Raw genomic sequence first — 19,611 nt, forward strand, 5'->3', positions numbered from 1 at the left:
ATATGCTTTCACAGTAAAACTTATACTTACTTCTTTGTTTTTACAGGAATGTATTTGGCATGATCAACAAGGAAGCATTCTGCTAGATAGCCATCCGCACTGAAAATGAATGACTCAACAACTGCTCTACACCAACATTTCAATTCTTGGCAATATGCCATACAAACCTGGAAAGAAATAAGTATATAAGCTTTTGTATGCAGAATTATCTGCACCATAATCATTCTAGGAATGATCGCTAGCTTATTCTTAGTATTCTTAAGTAGTACACTAATTTTTTTTCTATTTATATAGCACTTATATATAATGCTCCCTCTAAGGATTGGCCAGGTGTATGTAAAATTTCTCTCATGTGAGCAATAAAAAAAATCCAAAAATCAACAATTTTCTAGATTTGCAAGTATTTTTGTGAGCGACTGTGTAACAGTTCAGTGGTTGGTTATAGTGGCGGTAAGCTTGATAAAGGGATATGAGCCTTGATAAAAACCCTTCGGGTGAAACATGTTGGCAGTAAAAATCCCTGAAAGCATGACCACAATTTTAAGCTAAGTACTTTAACTATTTGTACACTAAAGATGGAAAAACATTCATAAAGTTATAGTTAAAAGTTTTGAAGATCTGATGAGGAAGTAGTACATAAAGCCTGGCACAATGAATATATTTGAGTGCTAGGTGGTACTTCTGAGGATCTATAAATGTTGTAACATTTGCTGTGAAGAGTGTTAGGAGGGGTCCTTAATGTTGCACACCTTCTGTTTTGAAGTTTGTGTTAAATACTCTCACAGAAGTTTTCTACTCTTAACTATTGTGCTGTTTGGTGAATTGATCATACCACAATGTCACCAATCTTATTTCCATTCCCCTTCTTCCCCCCCTTTTCCCTGCTCTTCTCATGTATCCTGTGGAATGCCCACTCTGTCTCCCATAAGCTTGCCTATGTTCACGACCTCTTCGTCTCTTGATCTTTCCATCTGCTTGCACTGACCAAGACCTGGATCTGCCCGGATGACTCAACTTTGGCTGCGGCCCTGAGTCATGGAAGCGACTTGTTCTCCTATACACCTTGCCTGGCTAGTTGTGAAGGTGGCGTTGGGTACTGCTCTCATCCTCTTACAGATTTCAACCCCTTCTTCCACCTCAGTCTCACCCACTTCTCTTTCTTTGAAGTCCACTCTGTCTTTTGGCACATCTCCCTCTCCGACCCCCTGGATAAGTCCATTCCTCACTGACTTCGACAACTTGTTTTCCCTCTTTCTTGATCATTCATCCACCTTCCTCATCCTTGATGGATTTCATCATTTATGCTAACAACCTCTCTGACTCTTATGCTTCTAGCCCTAACATCCTCATTTGATCTTCAGCTATGCTCCACCACCCCTACCCACCAGAATGACCACTGGCTTCTTCTCCAACAGCTCTATCACAAATTTCTCCTCGGCAGGCTAGAGGTCTGCATGGGAATGGGGATCGCGGGAATCCCCCTCGACCCACGGGACTCCCACAGGGACCCCCCCTCTGGCCCACAGGGATGGAAGGCTTTGGAAGCAGGGTTCGACTTACTGAGGCCTACCTAAATTCTGACACAGCTGAGAGACCAATCCGGCGCCATGGAGAAAACAGCCATGCTGAGCAGTAAGCTCAGCACACACACAGCTGAAAGCCTTGCTGATTGGTCCTGTGGCGCGATGGGAACAGAAAGCAAGGCTCTCAGCTGTTTACGTGCTGAGCTCACTGCTGAACCAACTCCCCACCACCACCACATCATCTTCCTTTCCTGAAATTACTGAGAAAGAAAATGCACATTTTCTTTCCTCCTCCAAATTCACCACCTGTTCCTCTGATTCTATCCCAGACATGGGCAAACTACAGCCTGTGGGCCATATTCAGCCCGCCAAATTACCTTTGTGGTGATGTTTACTTTTCTTTCTACAGGCAGTTGGAGCCTTGAAGTCGCGTGTAGCTGCCGGAAATTCCTCCTCTGACGTAACCGGAAAGAGGAAGTTGCATCAGAGAGCTTTCCGGCATACACAAATGACTTCAAGGCTCCAGCTGCTTGTAGAAAGAAAAGTAAACATCGCCATGAAGGCAAGGGAGGGAGGTGCTCGGACCGCGGTGGGAGGGAGGGGAGGGTTGGAGGGGAGGAACAGACGCTGTTGAAAGAAACTGGGGAAGAGAGATTGGGGAGAAGACGCTTTTGAAGGTAAATGGGGAAGAGAGAGTGGGGAGAAGACGCTGCTGAAAGGAAATGGGGGGAGAGAGAGATGCCAGACTATGGGGGGAGCAGAGGGAAGAAGATGGGCACCAGACCAATGGGGGGGGGGAGGTGGAGGGAGAGATGGAAGGGAGAGACACAGTAACAGAGAATATGGAAGAGGCAGAGAGATAGAAGGAATTGAATGAAGAGAAGATGAGGAAAGCAGAAACCAGACAAAAAAAGGTAGAAAAAAAATTCTATTTATTTTATTTTTTTTGATTTAGGATAAAGTAGTATATTAGTTGATATTAGTTGAATTGATAAACATTTATAAACAAAGCCCTGCCGGCTAAACATCTCTTTCTCTAGTTCAGCAGCCAGAACTTTGATTTATAAAATGACAATATTATTTCTTTTTATACTTTAATAAAATAAGTTCAGTATAAAACTATTCGAGGCTTGTGTGGATGGGATCAGATGGTTTGCAGAGGCGGGAACATGAAGTTCTGTCAAATTTAAGAACCCACTATGACCCACAAGTCAAAAAGTTTGACCACCCCTGTTCTATCCTCACCCATCTACTAAACACTCTCTCTCTCCTATTGTCATCATCTTATCTCCTATATCCTCAACCTATCATTTTTTTTTTATATGCTCCCCCCAACAAAAAAAGGAAGTTTAAAAGTCTGCTGGACTCTCAGTAATAGTTTTCACTGCATAAGATGGCTGGTTTATGTGCATACTAAGTTCTTGTCCAAATCAAAGAAAGAGCTTATAAAAGACCAATCTGTCCATCAAATTTAGAATATAAATCCATGTAAATGCACCAAAAACTTTCTCTCATAGAAACATGTTAAAAACTGTCCATCAGAATAAATATAAGATTAATGAAAATTACCTGCCCTTCTTCTAATGAAGATGGTTTTATGTCCTCCACATCTTTGAAAGCAAATGTATATAGCCAATTCATTTCATCATACAGTTTCTCATATTTTCCAATATCATCAAGAACCACCCCTGTTCCTTTTACTATGGTTCCCCAAAAGCAACTGGGATCTTCCACCTACATAAAATCAAAGAAAAAAAATTATGTGTTTTTAATAGTTTTTTAAAGTCTTGAAACATCTTATGCAAGAATCTAGGTTGCAGTCCTGAACACCTAGTCTTATTTTCCATCATTAATTGCAAACTTACCTCATATATAAATTGCATTTTATTTTATTGCAAACCACACCAATCTGATAGAAGAATAGCAAGTATGACAACAATTTTGTTAAATTTTTGGTAATAAATAGAAATGAAACAAAACAAAGAAAATAAAGATACATTTTTGAAAAGTTATTAGCCCCCCTCCCCCCTTTTACTAAGCCACAGTAGAGGTTTCTACCACAGCCTGGAAAGCTAAATACTCCAACGCTCATAGAATTCCTATGAGTGTCAGAGCAGCATCAAAGCATATAGCACCCCAGTAGGAACCTCTACCATGACTTAGTAAAAGGGGGCCTAAGTTACTCCAATAAAAATGTTATTTTGTCCCCAGAGAGACATTTGATCCCTTTTGTATAATTCTTTCCAATTTCTGTTGATTTGAAAAGACATTAAAAAAGGGCCAAGAGCAGCAACAAGGCTACCAATGAGCAAACCAGAAAATTTGTAATGAATTGTTATACTTAATGTATTATGAGAATTAATCAAGTGTGTATTTTTAAGTTCATATGAGTTTATCTGCTACACTTGTTGTAACATGCAAAAATGAATAAAGAATTTAAAACAAAATGGTGAAATCCACTTTATGTATTTATAGTGTTACTCTTAAAATAAAATAAAAATAATCACATATGTATTTAATCTATATTCATCTATACAAACAGATTAGGTTCTTACCTCAATAATCTGGGTTCTGTTAAGATACTTTAGCTGTTGATTCTCACTTCCTGCAAAACTGCAGAAGAGTATTACTTTAAGATCTTGAATTCCTCCCCTTCTGCAGTAGAGAAAACCTCCCTCTTCAGTTGGTACCAAAGCAACTGAATTCCACTGAAACAGAAGAAAAGAGAAGGAGAGGCACAGGGAGCTTCCCTGGAAACAAATATTCTGCTCTGTTCTGAAACTTGGGAAATAGAAAATGATCAATAAATAATTAACAAGCAAACAGTGAACAATAAATCATGAACATGAGTATCTAAAAGACCATAGAAGAGGTCCCAAGACAGGTAATGGCAATGTCAGAGGTAAAAATCAGGTGAATTTGAAGTCCACCCAGGGAGGGCAGTACGGACTTAACAGAACCCAGATTATCGAGGTAAGAACCTAATCTGTCATTCTGCTATATATACACAGGCATCCATACTTTAATTTAGTATTCTTCAACCTTTTTACACCTATGGACCAGCAGAAATAAAATAATTATTTTGTGGACCAGCATTGGTCCGCAGACCGGCGGTTGAAGAACACTAGGCTAAGTCATGGGCCAGACCCTGCCCATCTCTACCCAATCTCCACCCCAGACCCCGCCCCCATAGTCCTAATTGTAACACTATTTTTTCCATTCATTTTTCATATATACATACAAAATAATCTTATTAACAATGCATCGATTGCACGGCAGTTGAAAAACACAGTTTTGGGCCTGATGCACATGCTGCCCCTGTGAACCGGCAGGAAATTTCTGTGGACCGGTGGTTGAAGAACATTGCTTTAGTTGACATACCAAAGCATCTCAGACGAACCTGCCCGCAAAACAGAGGACCCAAAAGTGGCATCCTCACGAGTCACCACATCCACTCTGTAGAACTTTGTAATGATGTGAAGAGTAGCTCAAGTAGATGCTCTACAGATTTCATCAGGCGAAACAACCTGGGACTACTACTATTACTATTAATTATTTCTATAGCGCTACCAGATGCACGCAGCGCTGCACAGTCACAAATTAAAAAACAGTCCCTGCTCAAAAGAGCTTATAATCTAGACAGGCAAAACAGTTTGTCATGGATACAATTAAGGAGAATGTTTAAATCAGCTGGGTGAGTTGGAGGGCAGAGGAGTAGGGTTAAGGATTGCAGGCTATATCAAAAAGGTGGGTTTTCAGTCTGCTTTTAAACACGGAAAGGGGATTGACAGACAAAATCAGGTATAGGGGGCAGCTAGATGAAAGGAATGAAGTCCCAATAAACTAGCAAATTTCAATATCGGCTTTTTCCCAGCAAAATTTAACTACCGTATTTTCACGCATATAACGCGCGCGTTATACGCGTTTTTACCTACCGCGCATACCCCTCGCGCGTTATATGCGTGAGCGCGGTATACAAAAGTTTTAAAACATAGTTCCCACCCCGCCCGACTCACCCTCCCAGCAGGACCACTCGCACCCCCACCCCGAACGACCACTCGCACGCGCTCCCACCCGCACCCGCATCCACGATCGGAGCAAGAGGGAGCCCAAGCCCTCTTGCCCGGCCGACTCCCCGACGTCCGATACATCCCCCCCCCACGGCAGGACCACTCGCACCCCCACCCCGAACGACCGCTCGCACGCGCTCCCACCCGCACCCGCATCCACGATCGGAGCAAGAGGGAGCCCAAGCCCTCTTGCCCGGCCGACTCCCCGACGTCCGATACATCCCCCCCCCGGCAGGACCACTCGCACCCCCACCCCGAACGACCGCTCGCACGCGCTCCCACCCGCACCCGCATCCACGATCGGAGCAAGAGGGAGCCCAAGCCCTCTTGCCCGGCCGACTCCCCGACGTCCGATACATCCCCCCCCCCCGGCAGGACCACTCGCACCCCCACCCCGAAGGACCGCCGACTTCCCGACAATATCGGGCCAGAAGGGAGCCCAAACCCTCCTGGCCACGGCGACCCCCTAACCCCACCCCGCACTACATTACGGGCAGGAGGGATCCCAGGCCCTCCTGCCCTCGACGCAAACCCCCCTCCCCCCCAACGACCGTCCCCCCCCAAGAACCTCCGACCGCCCCCCAGCCGACCCGCGATCCCCCTGGCGACCCCCACGACCCCCCCACCCCCCTTCCCCGTACCTTTGGTAGTTGGCCGGACAGACGGGAGCCAAACCCGCCTGTCCGGCAGGCAGCCAACGAAGGAATGAGGCCGGATTGGCCCATCCATCCTAAAGCTCCGCCTACTGGTGGGGCCTAAGGCGCGTGGGCCAATCAGAATAGGCCCTGGAGCCTTAGGTCCCACCTGGGGGCGCGGCCTGAGGCACATGGGCCCAACCCGACCATGTGCCTCAGGCCGCGCCCCCAGGTGGGACCTAAGGCTCCAGGGCCTATTCTGATTGGCCCACGCGCCTTAGGCCCCACCAGTAGGCGGAGCTTTAGGATGGATGGGCCAATCCGGCCTCATTCCTTCGTTGGCTGCCTGCCGGACAGGCGGGTTTGGCTCCCGTCTGTCCGGCCAACTACCAAAGGTACGGGGAAGGGGGGTGGGGGGGTCGTGGGGGTCGCCAGGGGGGTCGCGGGTCGGCTGGGGGGGCGGTCGTTGGGGGGAGGGGGGTTTGCGTCGAGGGCAGGAGGGCCTGGGATCCCTCCTGCCCGTAATGTAGTGCGGGGTGGGGTTAGGGGGTCGCCGTGGCCAGGAGGATTTGGGCTCCCTCCTGGCCCGATATTGTTGGGGAATCGGCGGTCCTTCGGGGGGAGGGATGTATCGGACGTCGGGGGGGGGGGGGCATCAGGCTTTCAGGATGGGGACAGACCTTCAAGGGGGGACAGTGCACGGAAGTCAGGGGGGTGAACGGAGAGTCGGGACAGCGCACGGAAAGTCAGGGCAGTGCACGGAAGTCAGGGGGGGGTGAACGGAGAGTCGGGACAGCGCACGGAAAGTCGGGGCAGTGCACGGAAGTCAGGGGGGGGTGAACGGAGAGTCGGGACAGCACGGAGAGGCGGGGCAGTGCACGGAAGTCAGGGGGGTGAACGGAGAGTCGGGCAGCATGCGCGGTATAATCGTGAGCGCGTTATACCAAAGTTTTTGTGCTTATCATCGTGATTTCTGCGCGCTATACACGTGTGCGCGTTTTATACGGGTGCGTGTTATTTGCGTGAAAATACGGTAGTTATCTCTGTAAAAGGCATCAATCCTTATTAGTTAGCCATAGGGGAAGAAGTTGAAAAGTATAGAGCTACTTGGGAAACAACACCATATTAAATAGGGCAATACGACTCCCCAATAATAATGGCAAAAGCTGCCATTTAGTCAGTTGTTGTTTGGTATGTTGGAGTAGACCGGGTTTATTAACTTGATGAGCTCGGATCTGAGGGCAGGTGAATCCCAAGGTATTTGAAATGGCCATCCACCCAGTGCAGAGGAAAATCCAGGCCCCACTGACAACACAGCTCGGCATCCATGGCCAGAGCTTCCGACTTATCCATATTTAAATGAAAGCCCAAAAAATCTCCATATTCTATAAAACTTTCCAAGAGAGTAGGGAAAGACAACCTAGGCCGAGTAATGTGCACTAAGAGATCGTCCACGAAGGCAGCAATTTTAAAAGAATGAGCCCCAATGGTCACACCCACAATATCAGGGTTAGAAAGAACCTCCCTAATCAGGGGATCCAGGGTGAGAACAAATAAGAGTTGTGACAGCGGGTAGCCCTTTCTGGAACCCTGACCAATAGAAAAGATCTCAGATTGGGCCCCATTAACCCTTGCTCAAGTATCCGTATACAACGTCTGAACAACATCCCGAAAGAACCCATTGGCACCATACTTATCCAAGACCCCGAACAAAAAATCCCACCAAACCCGTCAAAGGCCCTCTCTGCATCAAAGCTAATCAGCAGAGAAGGCGATTTCTGACGATGGACCCACTCCAAGGAAGATAATATCCGACAGATATTTTTAACCGCTGCTCAACCCAGAATAAAACCAACTTGAGGGCTGGCTATCAAGTCAGGCGTTTACCCCTAAGTATCTTAATAAAAAATTCAGCCCGCGACTTAGCCTATGTTTTAGATTTTGGCCCCTTATGTGATTGAGTTTGACACCTCTGTTCTAGAGCCATATGGTAATTCTAGTAAACATATTTTATGCTGCTTATCCCAGGAATAAGCAGTGGATTTCCCCAAATCCATCTTAATAATGGCTTATGGACTTCTCTTTTAGGAAGTTAGCCAAACCTTTTTTAAACCCCGATAAGCTAACTGATTTCAAACAAAAAAACGGAACCAAAACCTCCATGAAGGCGAACCACCAAAATAAAAATTAAAAAAAGGAACCAAAACCTCCATGAAGGCGAACCACCAAAATCAAAAAAACACGGAACCAAAACCTCCATGAAGGCGAACCATCAAAATCAAAAAAACGTAAGAAAGGGAAAACGAACCCAGAAGATTAAATCTCTGGCTGGGTTCCCCTTTCTTCCAAGCTAACTGATTTCACCACATTCACTGGCAACAAATTTCAAAGTTTAATTACATGTTGAATGAAGAAATATTTTCTTCCATTTGTTTTCAATCTAGCTTCATTACATGCCCCCTAGTCCTAATATTTTAGGAAAGAGTAAACAAGCAACTCACATCTACCTGGTCCACTCAGTGTTTTATAGATCTCTATCATATCTCCCCTAAGCTGAAAAGCTCTAGCCGCTTTAGCCTTTCCTCATAGGGAAGCCACTCCATCCCTTTAATCATTTTTATCGCTCTTCTCTGTACCTTTTCTAATTCTGCTATATCAGTGTATCGCAAACTGTGTGCCACAGCAAGATTCCCGCTGTTCTGCAAGACACTGGCAAGAAGGAGAGGCACCAGCTGACTGCCTACAGCAGTGTTTAATTCAGTCCTGGAGTACCCCCTTGCCAGTCAGGTTTTCAATTTGCATATAATGAAGGTAGTGTATGCAAATCAAGCTTATGCAAATTCAATGTGGATATCCTGAAAACCTGACTGGCAAGGGGGTACTCCAGGACCAAGTTGAGAAACATTGGCCTACAGGACTTGCCTCTCATGAAGTGGCATATCCTGTAGGCCAGGGGTGCCCACACTTTTTTGGCTTGCGAGCTACTTTTAAAATGACCAAGTCAAAATGATCTACCAACAATAAAATTTTTAAAACACAAAGCACACTATATACAGAGAAAATGTTAATTATCATTTGTATTTGGGGGTTTTATCAGAGGTCAAGGCAAATGACTTTAACATATGCAATGTCACCTCAGTAACAACTATACAAAAATAGACAAATATACCCCCTCCCCTTTTACTAAACCACGATAGCGTTTTTTAGAGCAGGAAGCTGCGCTGAATGCCCTATGCTGCTCTCAATGCTCATAGGCTCCCTGCGCTAAAAACCTCTATTGCAGTTTAGTAAAAGGGGGCCATAGTGCAAAATATAGACAGCAGATATAAATTCTCAAAATGGACACATTTTGATCACTAAATTGAAAAAAATCATTTTTCCTACCTTTTTATCTGATGATTTCATGAGTCTCTGGTTGCACTTCCTTCTTCTGTAAAGCCAATATTTCTTTCTGCCTTTCTCTCACCCCCTGCCCCCCCAAGCCATCGTGACGATTTCTCCACTTCTCTGATTCTTTCCCTACCCCCAAGCCACCAACGCGATTTCTCTCTGCTGCTTCCCTGAGCCAGGTCTGGCACATACAAGCGCCGGGCCCACAAGACTTCACTTCCGACGTCAATTCTAACATCGGGGAGGAAGTTCCAGGCCAGCCAGGCAGTGATTGGCAGGCCCAGAACTTCCTCTACAACATCAGACTTGACATCGGAGGTGAAGTTTTGTAAGTCTGGCGCTTGTATGAGCCAGGCCTGGCTTGGGGAAGCAGCAGGGAGAAAAAGATCACAAAGGCAACATGATCGACTCGCGTTGCCTTTGCGATCTACTGGTCGATTGCAATCGACCATTTGGGCACCCCTGCTGTAGACAGTCAGCCGGCATCTCTCCTCCTCTAGCACTCCCACCTCCCTACTGGCGGCTAATGACCCCATCTGGAGGGCCTCCATGCATGCGCAAATGTAAACTTGATGTCATCGCATCAATGTCTGCGCATTTCCAGATACTCTCCAGCCACAGCCTCAAGTTTAGTGTGCTACGGCTCCACAGATTTTGCGAGACACTGTGCAATATGTGGCAATCAGGGATGAGAAATAAGATAACTGGGAAATTGTGAGGCCTGTATGACATAAGCAATGTGGCAAGCAGTCACAAGGTTAAAAATACACTCATGTGCTGCCAACATTCTGCTCCCTCTCCAACAAAAGTGGAATGGAGCAGAAGGAATATATATTGAGTATATTATCAACCCCTCTTGATTTTATTTTATTTAGTAATTTTACACATGATTTTTGTAATACTGCTATGTTTTTTATATTTATGGATCTCTCTCTTGCTCTATATTTAACTGAAGATACTGAACACATAAGAATGATTCAAATCTATAGCAATGGAAATATTTAGATTACAAAAATCATCCTACCTTTAAGACCACAATTTGATACATTCTTCATCCAAATGGTCTCAGGTCAAAGCTGCAAAAAAATATGCTCAGGTTAAAAATACAACCGTAATATCTGTGAAATTCAGCATAGGGCTTTTGTTATATTTCAGGTAAGCCTCAATCAAACTAGATCATTGGGGATTATTCCATATATACTATTTGTCAAAAGCTCCTAATCATTTCATCCTGGCCCAGGCGTGTTAAATGAAGGTGGGCAAACCTTTGAGGTCCAGGACCAGGTACAGCCCTAACTAAAAGTTACATAATTTTGCTCTTACGGACTGAATAGAATTCATCATTACAGGCCACAAATGCTCCAAAACCACACTGCCCCCCATCTTTGTTGTTACACAATCTTATCTTAAACATTAACGCACTCCTTACTACCATTCCCTTCTCGCCAAAACAAAGACTGTTGTATTAAAGTGGCTATTTTTGGCAATGGAAATTTGCTAACCATTAAAAATACGGTCTCCATAGAGAAGAAATAATTAGGCATTTAAGTGAGCGCAGAAAAGGGTTAACAGAGAGCAGAAAACTTCCCTACCACTAACGGCACCGCGTCTCTGCCAGCCCGTAAACTCCCGCCTACATGTTTGAACAACTTTTATCCCCCCCCCCCTTCACCGTTTCGAGCAACTAGGGCTGTAGCTGAGCCCCGACCCATTGCACCTTAAAACACCACTTTCCATCTTTGAAGACTTTAGCCATTTGCTTAACCTACTTTCGACTTGTCCCAGCAACTCCCCTCCGCCTCGGCCTGCTCCCCTGTGGCGTAACTTCCTGTCTTCCGCAAGGGCAGGACGCTGTACGGGGGAAGAAGCTGGGGTTGGCTGCCGGTTGCGCATAACATCCAGCGCCCGAAAGGCGCATTTTATGATACAGCAGGTTACGGGGGGGGGGGGGGGGCAGAGGGCATTGAGGGAGGGATTGATGGTGGACCCGAAGGTGGGGAAAGGCAAGGTAAGAGGGAGAAATATGTTGGATCTGTGGGTAGAGGTTGCACTCAGAGAGGGAGGGAGAAAGGGGAGAGCAAGAGAGAGAGAGACATGCTGGACAATGGGAAGGGGATGTGTAGGTCCCAGTAAGTCTCCCCCTGAGCATCAGGCTTTATAACCCCCAGTACTATGCGTATAGATCATCACCACAAAGGACTAATTCTTAAGCAAAATGGCTTCAATATAGAACTCCAAACAAGAAAACTTACAGTTTTGTATATAGGATCTGCTCTCAAATAGGGTGGAAGCTAGAAGAGTTGGCTCATTGCATGCTAGAGGAGATGATGTTAAATGTTAAGAGGGTAGAGTACAGTATTAAGGGAGCTGCTGTACCTTGTATTATCCCAGGACAAGCAGGCAGCATATTCTCAACAGTGGATGCCTCGAAATCAGATTTGCTTGAAGATCTTTGTAAGAGCTTCCAAGTGCTGCACTGCGCATGCGTGAGTGCCTTCCCGCACAAGTTAGGGCATGCGTCTCCTATGAGATACCTCAGTTCAACGTTTTCCACGGAGCCGAGAAGTCCTCTTCTTTTCAGCTCTGCAGCCTTCGTTGTCTTCTCTTCACTGCGGCTTTTTATTATTAAGTCGCTATGCTCACGTTTTTATTCACGGATTTTTTTTAAAAAAACAAAAACCAAACTTTTATTTCTGTGTTTTGGGTTTCTTCAGGTCAGCGGCCTTTCAGCCTAGGCCTGGTCGCTCGCCTCATTCGTTACATCGGATTTTGTGTTTTCTATGTCCCGGCCTCTTACCGGGTTCAAAAAGTGTAGCCAGTGCAACAAGACCATTTCAATCACCAATCCTCACAGTCGGTGTATTGCTTGTTTGGGTCCTGAACATTGCCCCGACACTTGTTTGCGCTGTGCTACACTTCAGCCTCGAGCCCTTTGTCGACGCCGTGCCAAGCTTCTCCAACTTTTTGGCACTATGGACCAACCACCTGAGAAGGTCTCGACCTCGGCTTCGGGGACGGCCTCGACATCTAAGTCCTCTACAATACAGAGTTATTCCTTTCGGACTCGCCTCACCCCCCAGGGTCTTCACGAAGTGTCTGGTGGTGGTGGCTGCAGCCCTCTGTACCCAGTTTTTTCCGTACCTGGACGACTGGCTCATCAAAGCCCCCTCTCAACAAGGGGTTATTGCAGCGACCCAACAGACTATTATGTTCCTCCAAAGTCTGGGGTTCAAAGTCAACTTTCCAAAATCCCAGTTGACCCCCATCTCAGTCTCTCCAGTTCATTGGGGCCACTCTAGACACTGCCCAGCTAAGAGCGTTTCTACCTCCACCACGTCGGGATACCCTCATTCGCCTTTGCCATCAAGTGTCTCATCTCACATCAGTTTCAGCAAGACACATGATGGTTCTGCTCGGTCAAATGGCTTCTACAGTTCATGTGACACCTTTTGCCAGACTTCACTTTCGCATACCTCAGTGGACCCTGGCATCTCAGTGGCAGCAAGCTACCGACCCGCTTTCTCAACAAATTACAGTAACTCCTTTGTTGAAACAATCTCTCCACTGATGGATGCTCTCCTCCAATCTTTCCAGAGGTTTGCTGTTCCACAATCTCCCTCATCAGAAGGTTCTCACAACAGATTCTTCAACCTATGCATGTGGAGCCCATTTAGATGGTCTCCGTACCCAAGGTCATTGGTCTCCTGCGGACCGTCTTTGCCACATCAATCTTTTAGAAATCAGAGCGATTTTCAATGCCCTCAAAGCTTTTCAACACCTTCTTCAGACAACCAAGTCGCTATGTACTGTGTCAACAAACAGGGAGGGACGGTATCTCACTCCCTTTGTTAAGAAACTCCCCTGGTTGGCTTCTTAGCTAGGTATCTGAACTGAGGTACCTCACAGGAGACGTGTGCCCTAACTCGGGCGGCACTCAGAAGCTCTTACAAAGATCTTCAAGCAAGTCTGCTTTCGAGGCTGTCTGCTGCTGTGCTCCATCGGTGACGTCACCCACTGTTGAGAATATCTGCCTGCTGTCCCTGGATAACATCTGTTATGGTAAGTAACTGTGCTTTCTATACAGTATTAGGTGGGGAGGAAACGATGGGTTTACAGTGAGTTTCTACAGGCAAGAACAGAGGAGCAGCAACACCGCAGGGTTGCCAGATGGCCAGTGGCGTACCTAGGGTATGTGGCACCCAGGGCCCATCATTTTTTGACACCCCCCATGTAAAAAAATATTTTTGGTAATAACCATGAAACGGAATAAATGGTCAGAATAGAAACAGGCAGTGAAAATTTCCTTTTATTGAACCTCATATATATAACCATTATTCCAAACATAACATAAATTATGTCTGAATTGTCATGACATTAGAAGTACATAAGGAGTAGTTGCAGGTAATGCTTGGGACATTTCTGATTGAGTTAGTTCGGTTTTATGTGTTTTTTGAATAGAAGGGTTTTTATTTCTTTTTTGAAGGTTTTGTAGTCTGTGGTCGAGGTCAATAGGTTGTAGAGTTGGGGGTCGAGTGTTGCAGTTCGAGGGGCTAGGAGGTTGTCATACAGTTTTTTTCTTTTGATGTTTTTGGTTGGAGGGTGTGTGAATGATGGTGTGGATTCTCCTATGTCTGGTTGAGGTGGATTGAACTAGTCGATTGTTCCAATAGGCTGGGCTGTCTCCGTTTATTGCTTTAAATAGTAGGCAGGAAAATTTGAAGTGTATTCTCGCTTGTATTGGGAGCCAATTGAGTCATGGTATGCCTCTGTGATGTGGTTGAATTTCTTCAGTGAATAGACCAATCTTAGGGCTGTGTTTTGTATTGTTTGTATCATGGTTGTGGAATCTTGACTGTTTTTCCTCCATTTTCTTTCTAGTTGTCTGCATTGTCTTTTTAGTAGGAGTAGTTCATTGCTCTGGGAGTTGGTAAGTATGAGAGAGAAAGATGAATGTAGGCAAACTTGTTGGAGACAAAAGACTTTTCACAGGGTACATGAGAAAGAGAGGAGGAATAGGAATAATATTGGAAAAGTGGCAATTTGAACCAGCGGGGTAAGAGTTAGGATTTAGATCGATAGCCCAAGCAGAGGAGAACAAACAAGAGAGAGAGTATTGAGAACAGAACGGAGATGGCTGAATGAAAAGACCAGTAAAAGCCATCACATTATTTCAGATCAACTGTGAAAAATATGATCTACTCTTTGGTATTTGCCAGCTACTTATGATGCAGACTGCCCAAGGAACTTGGCTTGACATAGCATGGCTTATCTTAAGAACATGTGAGGAAAGTGGATACTGGGAGGGGGTGAAAGAAAGAGGAAGATAGGTAAAAAAAACAGAGACATTAAAAAGTTTGGGAACCTCTATTCTATACTGTTAGTATATCCATTTTTAATGGCCTGGCTTCTGAACATGAAAGTAAACTTATTTAGCTGAAGAAATTAGTTACCCTCCCCCCCCCCATTCCACACACATTAATTCTCTTCCATTTTTGTTCCCATTATAAAAAAAACAAGTTCCCAGAAAAAGAAATACATTAAAATAAGAAGTGAAAACAAAGGCCCCTACAGATAAGAACATAACATAAGAATAGCCTAACTGGGTCAGACCAATGGTCCATCATGCCCGGTAGCCCATTCTCATGGTAGCCAATCCAGGTCACTAGTACCTGGTCAAAACCCAAAGAGTAGCAACATTCCATGCTACCGATCTAGGGCAAGCAGATGCTTCCCCAATGTCTTAATAACAAGATTATGGACTTTTCCTCCAGGAATTTGTCCAAACCTTTCTTAAAACCAGCAACGCTATCTGCTTTTACCATAACTTCTGGCCACTTCATTTTTAAGCTTAGATCTTTCCTTCCAAACAGAGACCTTGCTAGATGTCAAATACAGAACAAGGTAACTTCACACGGACTTAGCTGTGCAGGAAATGTGACTCTCCTCATACACCCACCATATAGTGCAAAAATGTGCAAAGGTCTGGTTTTTTCTTTCGATCACTACATAGCCTAATGCCACACAAGCAGCGCTGTTACAAACATATTCTGAAGGTCAATGCTAAGGTTAACAAAGTTTCCTTCCTTGGACCACAAGGAGATACTGACAAACCACTGAAAGAGATCCCAAAACAACTACCCAGGCACAATACCCAAAGACCCACTCAGTGTGTGAACCAGTTGAGTGGAGTGAACTAACAGGGGGGTGGAAATAGGCCTGGAGTTTGCTCAGCAAAATTTCCCAGACCACCTCTTCCTCTCAACACATTGACACGCTGCCACCACCACCACCACCACTGGGAACACATCACCGGGTAGGCCAGAAATGCTTATAAACTTTATAAAACACATTATTATATTTTCTTATAAAGTACAAATTTTAACTGAACTCTCTGACATCCTCAGCCTTGCCATTCACAAAAACAGAAGGAAGAAAAGTTCCCATTTCCTGCTGTCTCATGTCCCTGGCCTATACAATATTTTTCTTCTGCAGACCCTTCAAAAGTCTGACCAAATCCTCGTTTTACTTGCATTATAAAGTACTGAGGATGCCATCTCTCCCCATTCCCAGATCCTAAAGTCTAAGACAGTAGCACAAACTAGTGCTGCCCGATTCAGGAAAAAAAAATTTTGATTCGATTCAGCCTATTGGATTGGTTTTTCGATTCGATTTTCCTACCCAATTGGATGTTTTTTTTCAAACATCCTGGTGGGTTTATTTTATAGCTTTTTCACCCCCGTTGGCTTCTCCTAACCACACTGGCTCTGTGGTGTAAACAAAATAAAAAAACAAAAAGGAATTTTCCTCTAACACCAGCTCTGGCAGGATACACATTTCAAATCTGACATTGTAATCACAAAACAAAAAATAAAATTATTTTTTCTACCTTTTGTTGTCTGGTCAATATTCAAATCTTGTTGGTCCCAGGCTCTTGTTGGTCCCAGGCTCTGGTTGTCTTGATTGCCAGGGTCTCCTTTCTTCTTTCTCCGTGCTAACCATCCATCTGCCATCTGTGTCCTCCACTTTCGTTTCCCTTCCCTTCCCCAGAGGTATGGCATCTTTCCTTTTTTTTCGTCTCCATTCACAGATTCACCTTTTCTCAACTACACTTTCATCCAGCAACTCTCCTTCCTTCCCCACCACCCCAGGGTCCACCATCTCTCCCTTTCTCTTCCCAACTATCCTCCTATCCAGTATCTCTATCCCCCCTCCACACCATCCCTTGTGTCCAATTTCTCTCCCTTTCTGTTCCTTCCCTCCCTAAATCCCATTATCCACCATCTTTCTCCCACTCCTCTGTTTTTAGACCCATTATTTCTTCCCCCCAAAGTCTGAGATATGCACGTATCTTTGAACCCCCCCTTCCCTCCCTCCATGTACTTCTACACCAGAACCCCCACCCTGGAGGTATGTCCCCCCCCCTGAAGGTCTGTCCCCCCCCGAAGGACTGAACCTCACCCCCCCAAAGGTCTGTCCCCCCTGAAGGCCTGCACCCCACCCCTGAAGGCCTGCACCTCCCCCCCGAAAGTCTACACCCACCCTGAAGGCCTGCACCCCTCGAAGGACTGCACCTTCCTCCGAAGGTCTGTCCCCCCTGAAGGCCTGCACCCGCCCTGAAGGCCCGCACCTCCCCGAAGGCCTGTACCTCCCCTGCAAAGGTCTGTTCCCCCCTGAAGGCCTACACCCCACCGCTAAAGGACTGCACCTCCCCCCGAAGGCCTGCACCCGCCCTGAAGGCCTGTACTTCTCCCCCAAAGGTCTACACCCCATCCCTGAAGGCCTGCACCCACACCTGAAAGTCTGTCCCCCCTCCTGAAGGCCTGCACCCCCCCGAAGGCCTGTCCCCGAAGAACTGTCGTCCCCCCCTGAAGGACTGTTCCCACCCCCGGGAAGGCCTGTGTGTTCCCCTCTGGCCTCCCGCGCCTCCCTTTACCCGGCTGCAGCAGAAAACAACCTGCAGAAAGGATCGCGAGTACTTTAGCGATCCTTGCAGGTTGCCATAGGCCTCTGGAGTTGTCGTCCCTCTGCTGCGGTCCCGCCCCTTCTCTGACATCAGAGGCAGGATCGCGGGGACTTCCAGTAGATCAGAAGATGGGAATGTGAAGGTACACCTCCTTCAGATCCAGTGAGGCTAGAAACTCCCCCAGAGCCACTGAAGCAATCACCAAACATACTGGCTCCAGGCTAAAGCGGGGTACTCTCAGTGCTGCATTGACCGCCTTAAGATCCAGGAACGGGCTCTGACCTTGGGAGTCTTTCTCTGGAATGAGGAAGCATATCAAGCAGCTCCCAGAGCCCTTTTTCAGACCCCCAAAATCACTGTTTCAAGCTGTCAGCCAGAACTCACTGTGCTGAACGGAAAACACTACCAGAAATGCAGAATCTGCTTACAGGGAGATCCTCTGCCTCAGAAAGCAGGCAAGCTGGACTTTAAATCTTCTGACTTCTTACCAGTCGGACACCTCCGCTACCCTCGGACACGCCATCCAAACGCCTGGCGGAGGAACACAATCTGGCCCCGATCCCGGACACATCTCCATGAAGCCATGCAGCTTACGCTCGACCCACTAGCAGATGAACCTGGGGTGAGCATGCTCCCAAGCGACTAATCCCAGAGCCCCGATCCGAAGTGCAGGCTGTCCAGACAGTGCATTGACAAGCAGCCAACCTCCTAGAAGCAAACTTGTTCAAAAAATCTGTGATCTTCTACAGTTAGAGCTGTCCCTGCAGGAAACTTTTGTAGCATGAGGGCAAAAACCACGAACGAAAACACCAAAATTTAATGAAAATAAATATGAACAGAAAAGACAAGATCCTACAGCCTAGTTTGTAGGAAAGAAATTGGTTTTTAAGGGGACAGTGCTGATGTAAGAGGGGTGAAGCTTAAGTCTCTGACATATGAGGCTTCCTATAATTCCTGGCGAGTATAGGAAAATAACCCAGTTGTCCCAAAATAAAGTGAGATTGTACAAGAATGACAGAATTTTTCATTACCATTAATATATGTATTTTGAGACTTTATGAATAGTGTACAATTGTAATGGCTGAGTTTCTTATATACTCATATATGCCTCATTTATTAGTAGGAATCAGGTCTGTCCTGATGGCAAAATCCTGATGGCAAAGACTTTAGGGGATGCCCCTTGACGCAGCCATAGGCAAAACATGATTAATGTCGGATCATTGCCCCAAACCCAACATTTAAGACAGAGGAGTATATTATTAAAAAAAATGTTCAGAAAAAGTTAAATAAGATTTTGCACTAAAGTGCTATATTAAAAGAATATCCTCTTAAAGCAAAGGATAAATGATGATGGGAGTACATAGAGCCTTGTGAATGCAGAATAGTTCATAAGGAGCTCTGCTGAGGATCAGCTTTTCTAGCTAAAGGTTTACAAGGCTGGGGGATGTGTGATTATACTTTGTTTTAATTTTCCATAGAATTGAAAAATGTTTTTAGGCTGGAAGAAGTGGCATGCAGAAAATATGCAAGCCATAACTGACCTATTGGTGAGAACTGGCACCATACAAACAATGGATTATGAGTTTCCTATAACCACTCAAGCTGGTAGAAACAGGAAATTTAATGATGCAAATATTGTTAAATACATGTAAATGGGAAAAAGTACAAGTGCGATTGGTTTGTTTATTTTAAATCTAAAGTTTTGTCATTTGCTTCTGTTGAAAACTTAAAAAAATAAATAAAGTTTATATTGTATCAAGAAGGCCTTAACGAATGGGAGGTTTCATCAAGGTACAGTAGGTTGATGCCCCGCAGGATTTGGAAACCTGTGGTATCCTGGTATTGCAGGTTGCCAAATCTCAACTTACAGGAATTCCTGTGGTCCAGAAGCCATGAGGAAGCTGTTCTGGCACTCTTTTCACTGAAACATAATCATTAAGACTCCCACTGTAGACTGAAGGAGCCAATAGCACAAAAGTTTTTTATATTCCATCTCTTTGAGCAATTGCTCTTACATAGTGCTTTGCAGT

The 19,611-nt window shown here is 45.4% G+C and overlaps 1 protein-coding gene across 7 annotated transcripts in view; it reads right to left on the reverse strand.

The window, feature by feature from the left end:
* TDRD12 (tudor domain containing 12) overlaps positions 1–12,023 on the reverse strand; it is a 231,110-nt gene extending 219,087 nt beyond the window's left edge. For 2 of the 7 annotated variants that reach the window (XM_033940270.1, XM_033940264.1), the window contains exons 1-4: positions 11,388–11,503; positions 10,643–10,694; positions 3,093–3,257; positions 31–167 (exon numbers count right to left, since the gene is read on the reverse strand). In XM_033940270.1, the coding sequence (XP_033796161.1) occupies positions 31–167; positions 3,093–3,257; positions 10,643–10,666 (326 nt within the window). In that variant the 5' untranslated portion in view covers positions 10,667–10,694; positions 11,388–11,503. The other 5 variants (XM_033940268.1, XM_033940269.1, XM_033940266.1 and 2 more) reach the window with 5 other exon arrangements.
* Between the last annotated feature and the right edge of the window lie 7,588 nt (positions 12,024–19,611).

This window comes from Geotrypetes seraphini, chromosome 4, assembly GCF_902459505.1.
Source record: "Geotrypetes seraphini chromosome 4, aGeoSer1.1, whole genome shotgun sequence".
Lineage (NCBI taxonomy): Eukaryota > Metazoa > Chordata > Amphibia > Gymnophiona > Dermophiidae > Geotrypetes > Geotrypetes seraphini.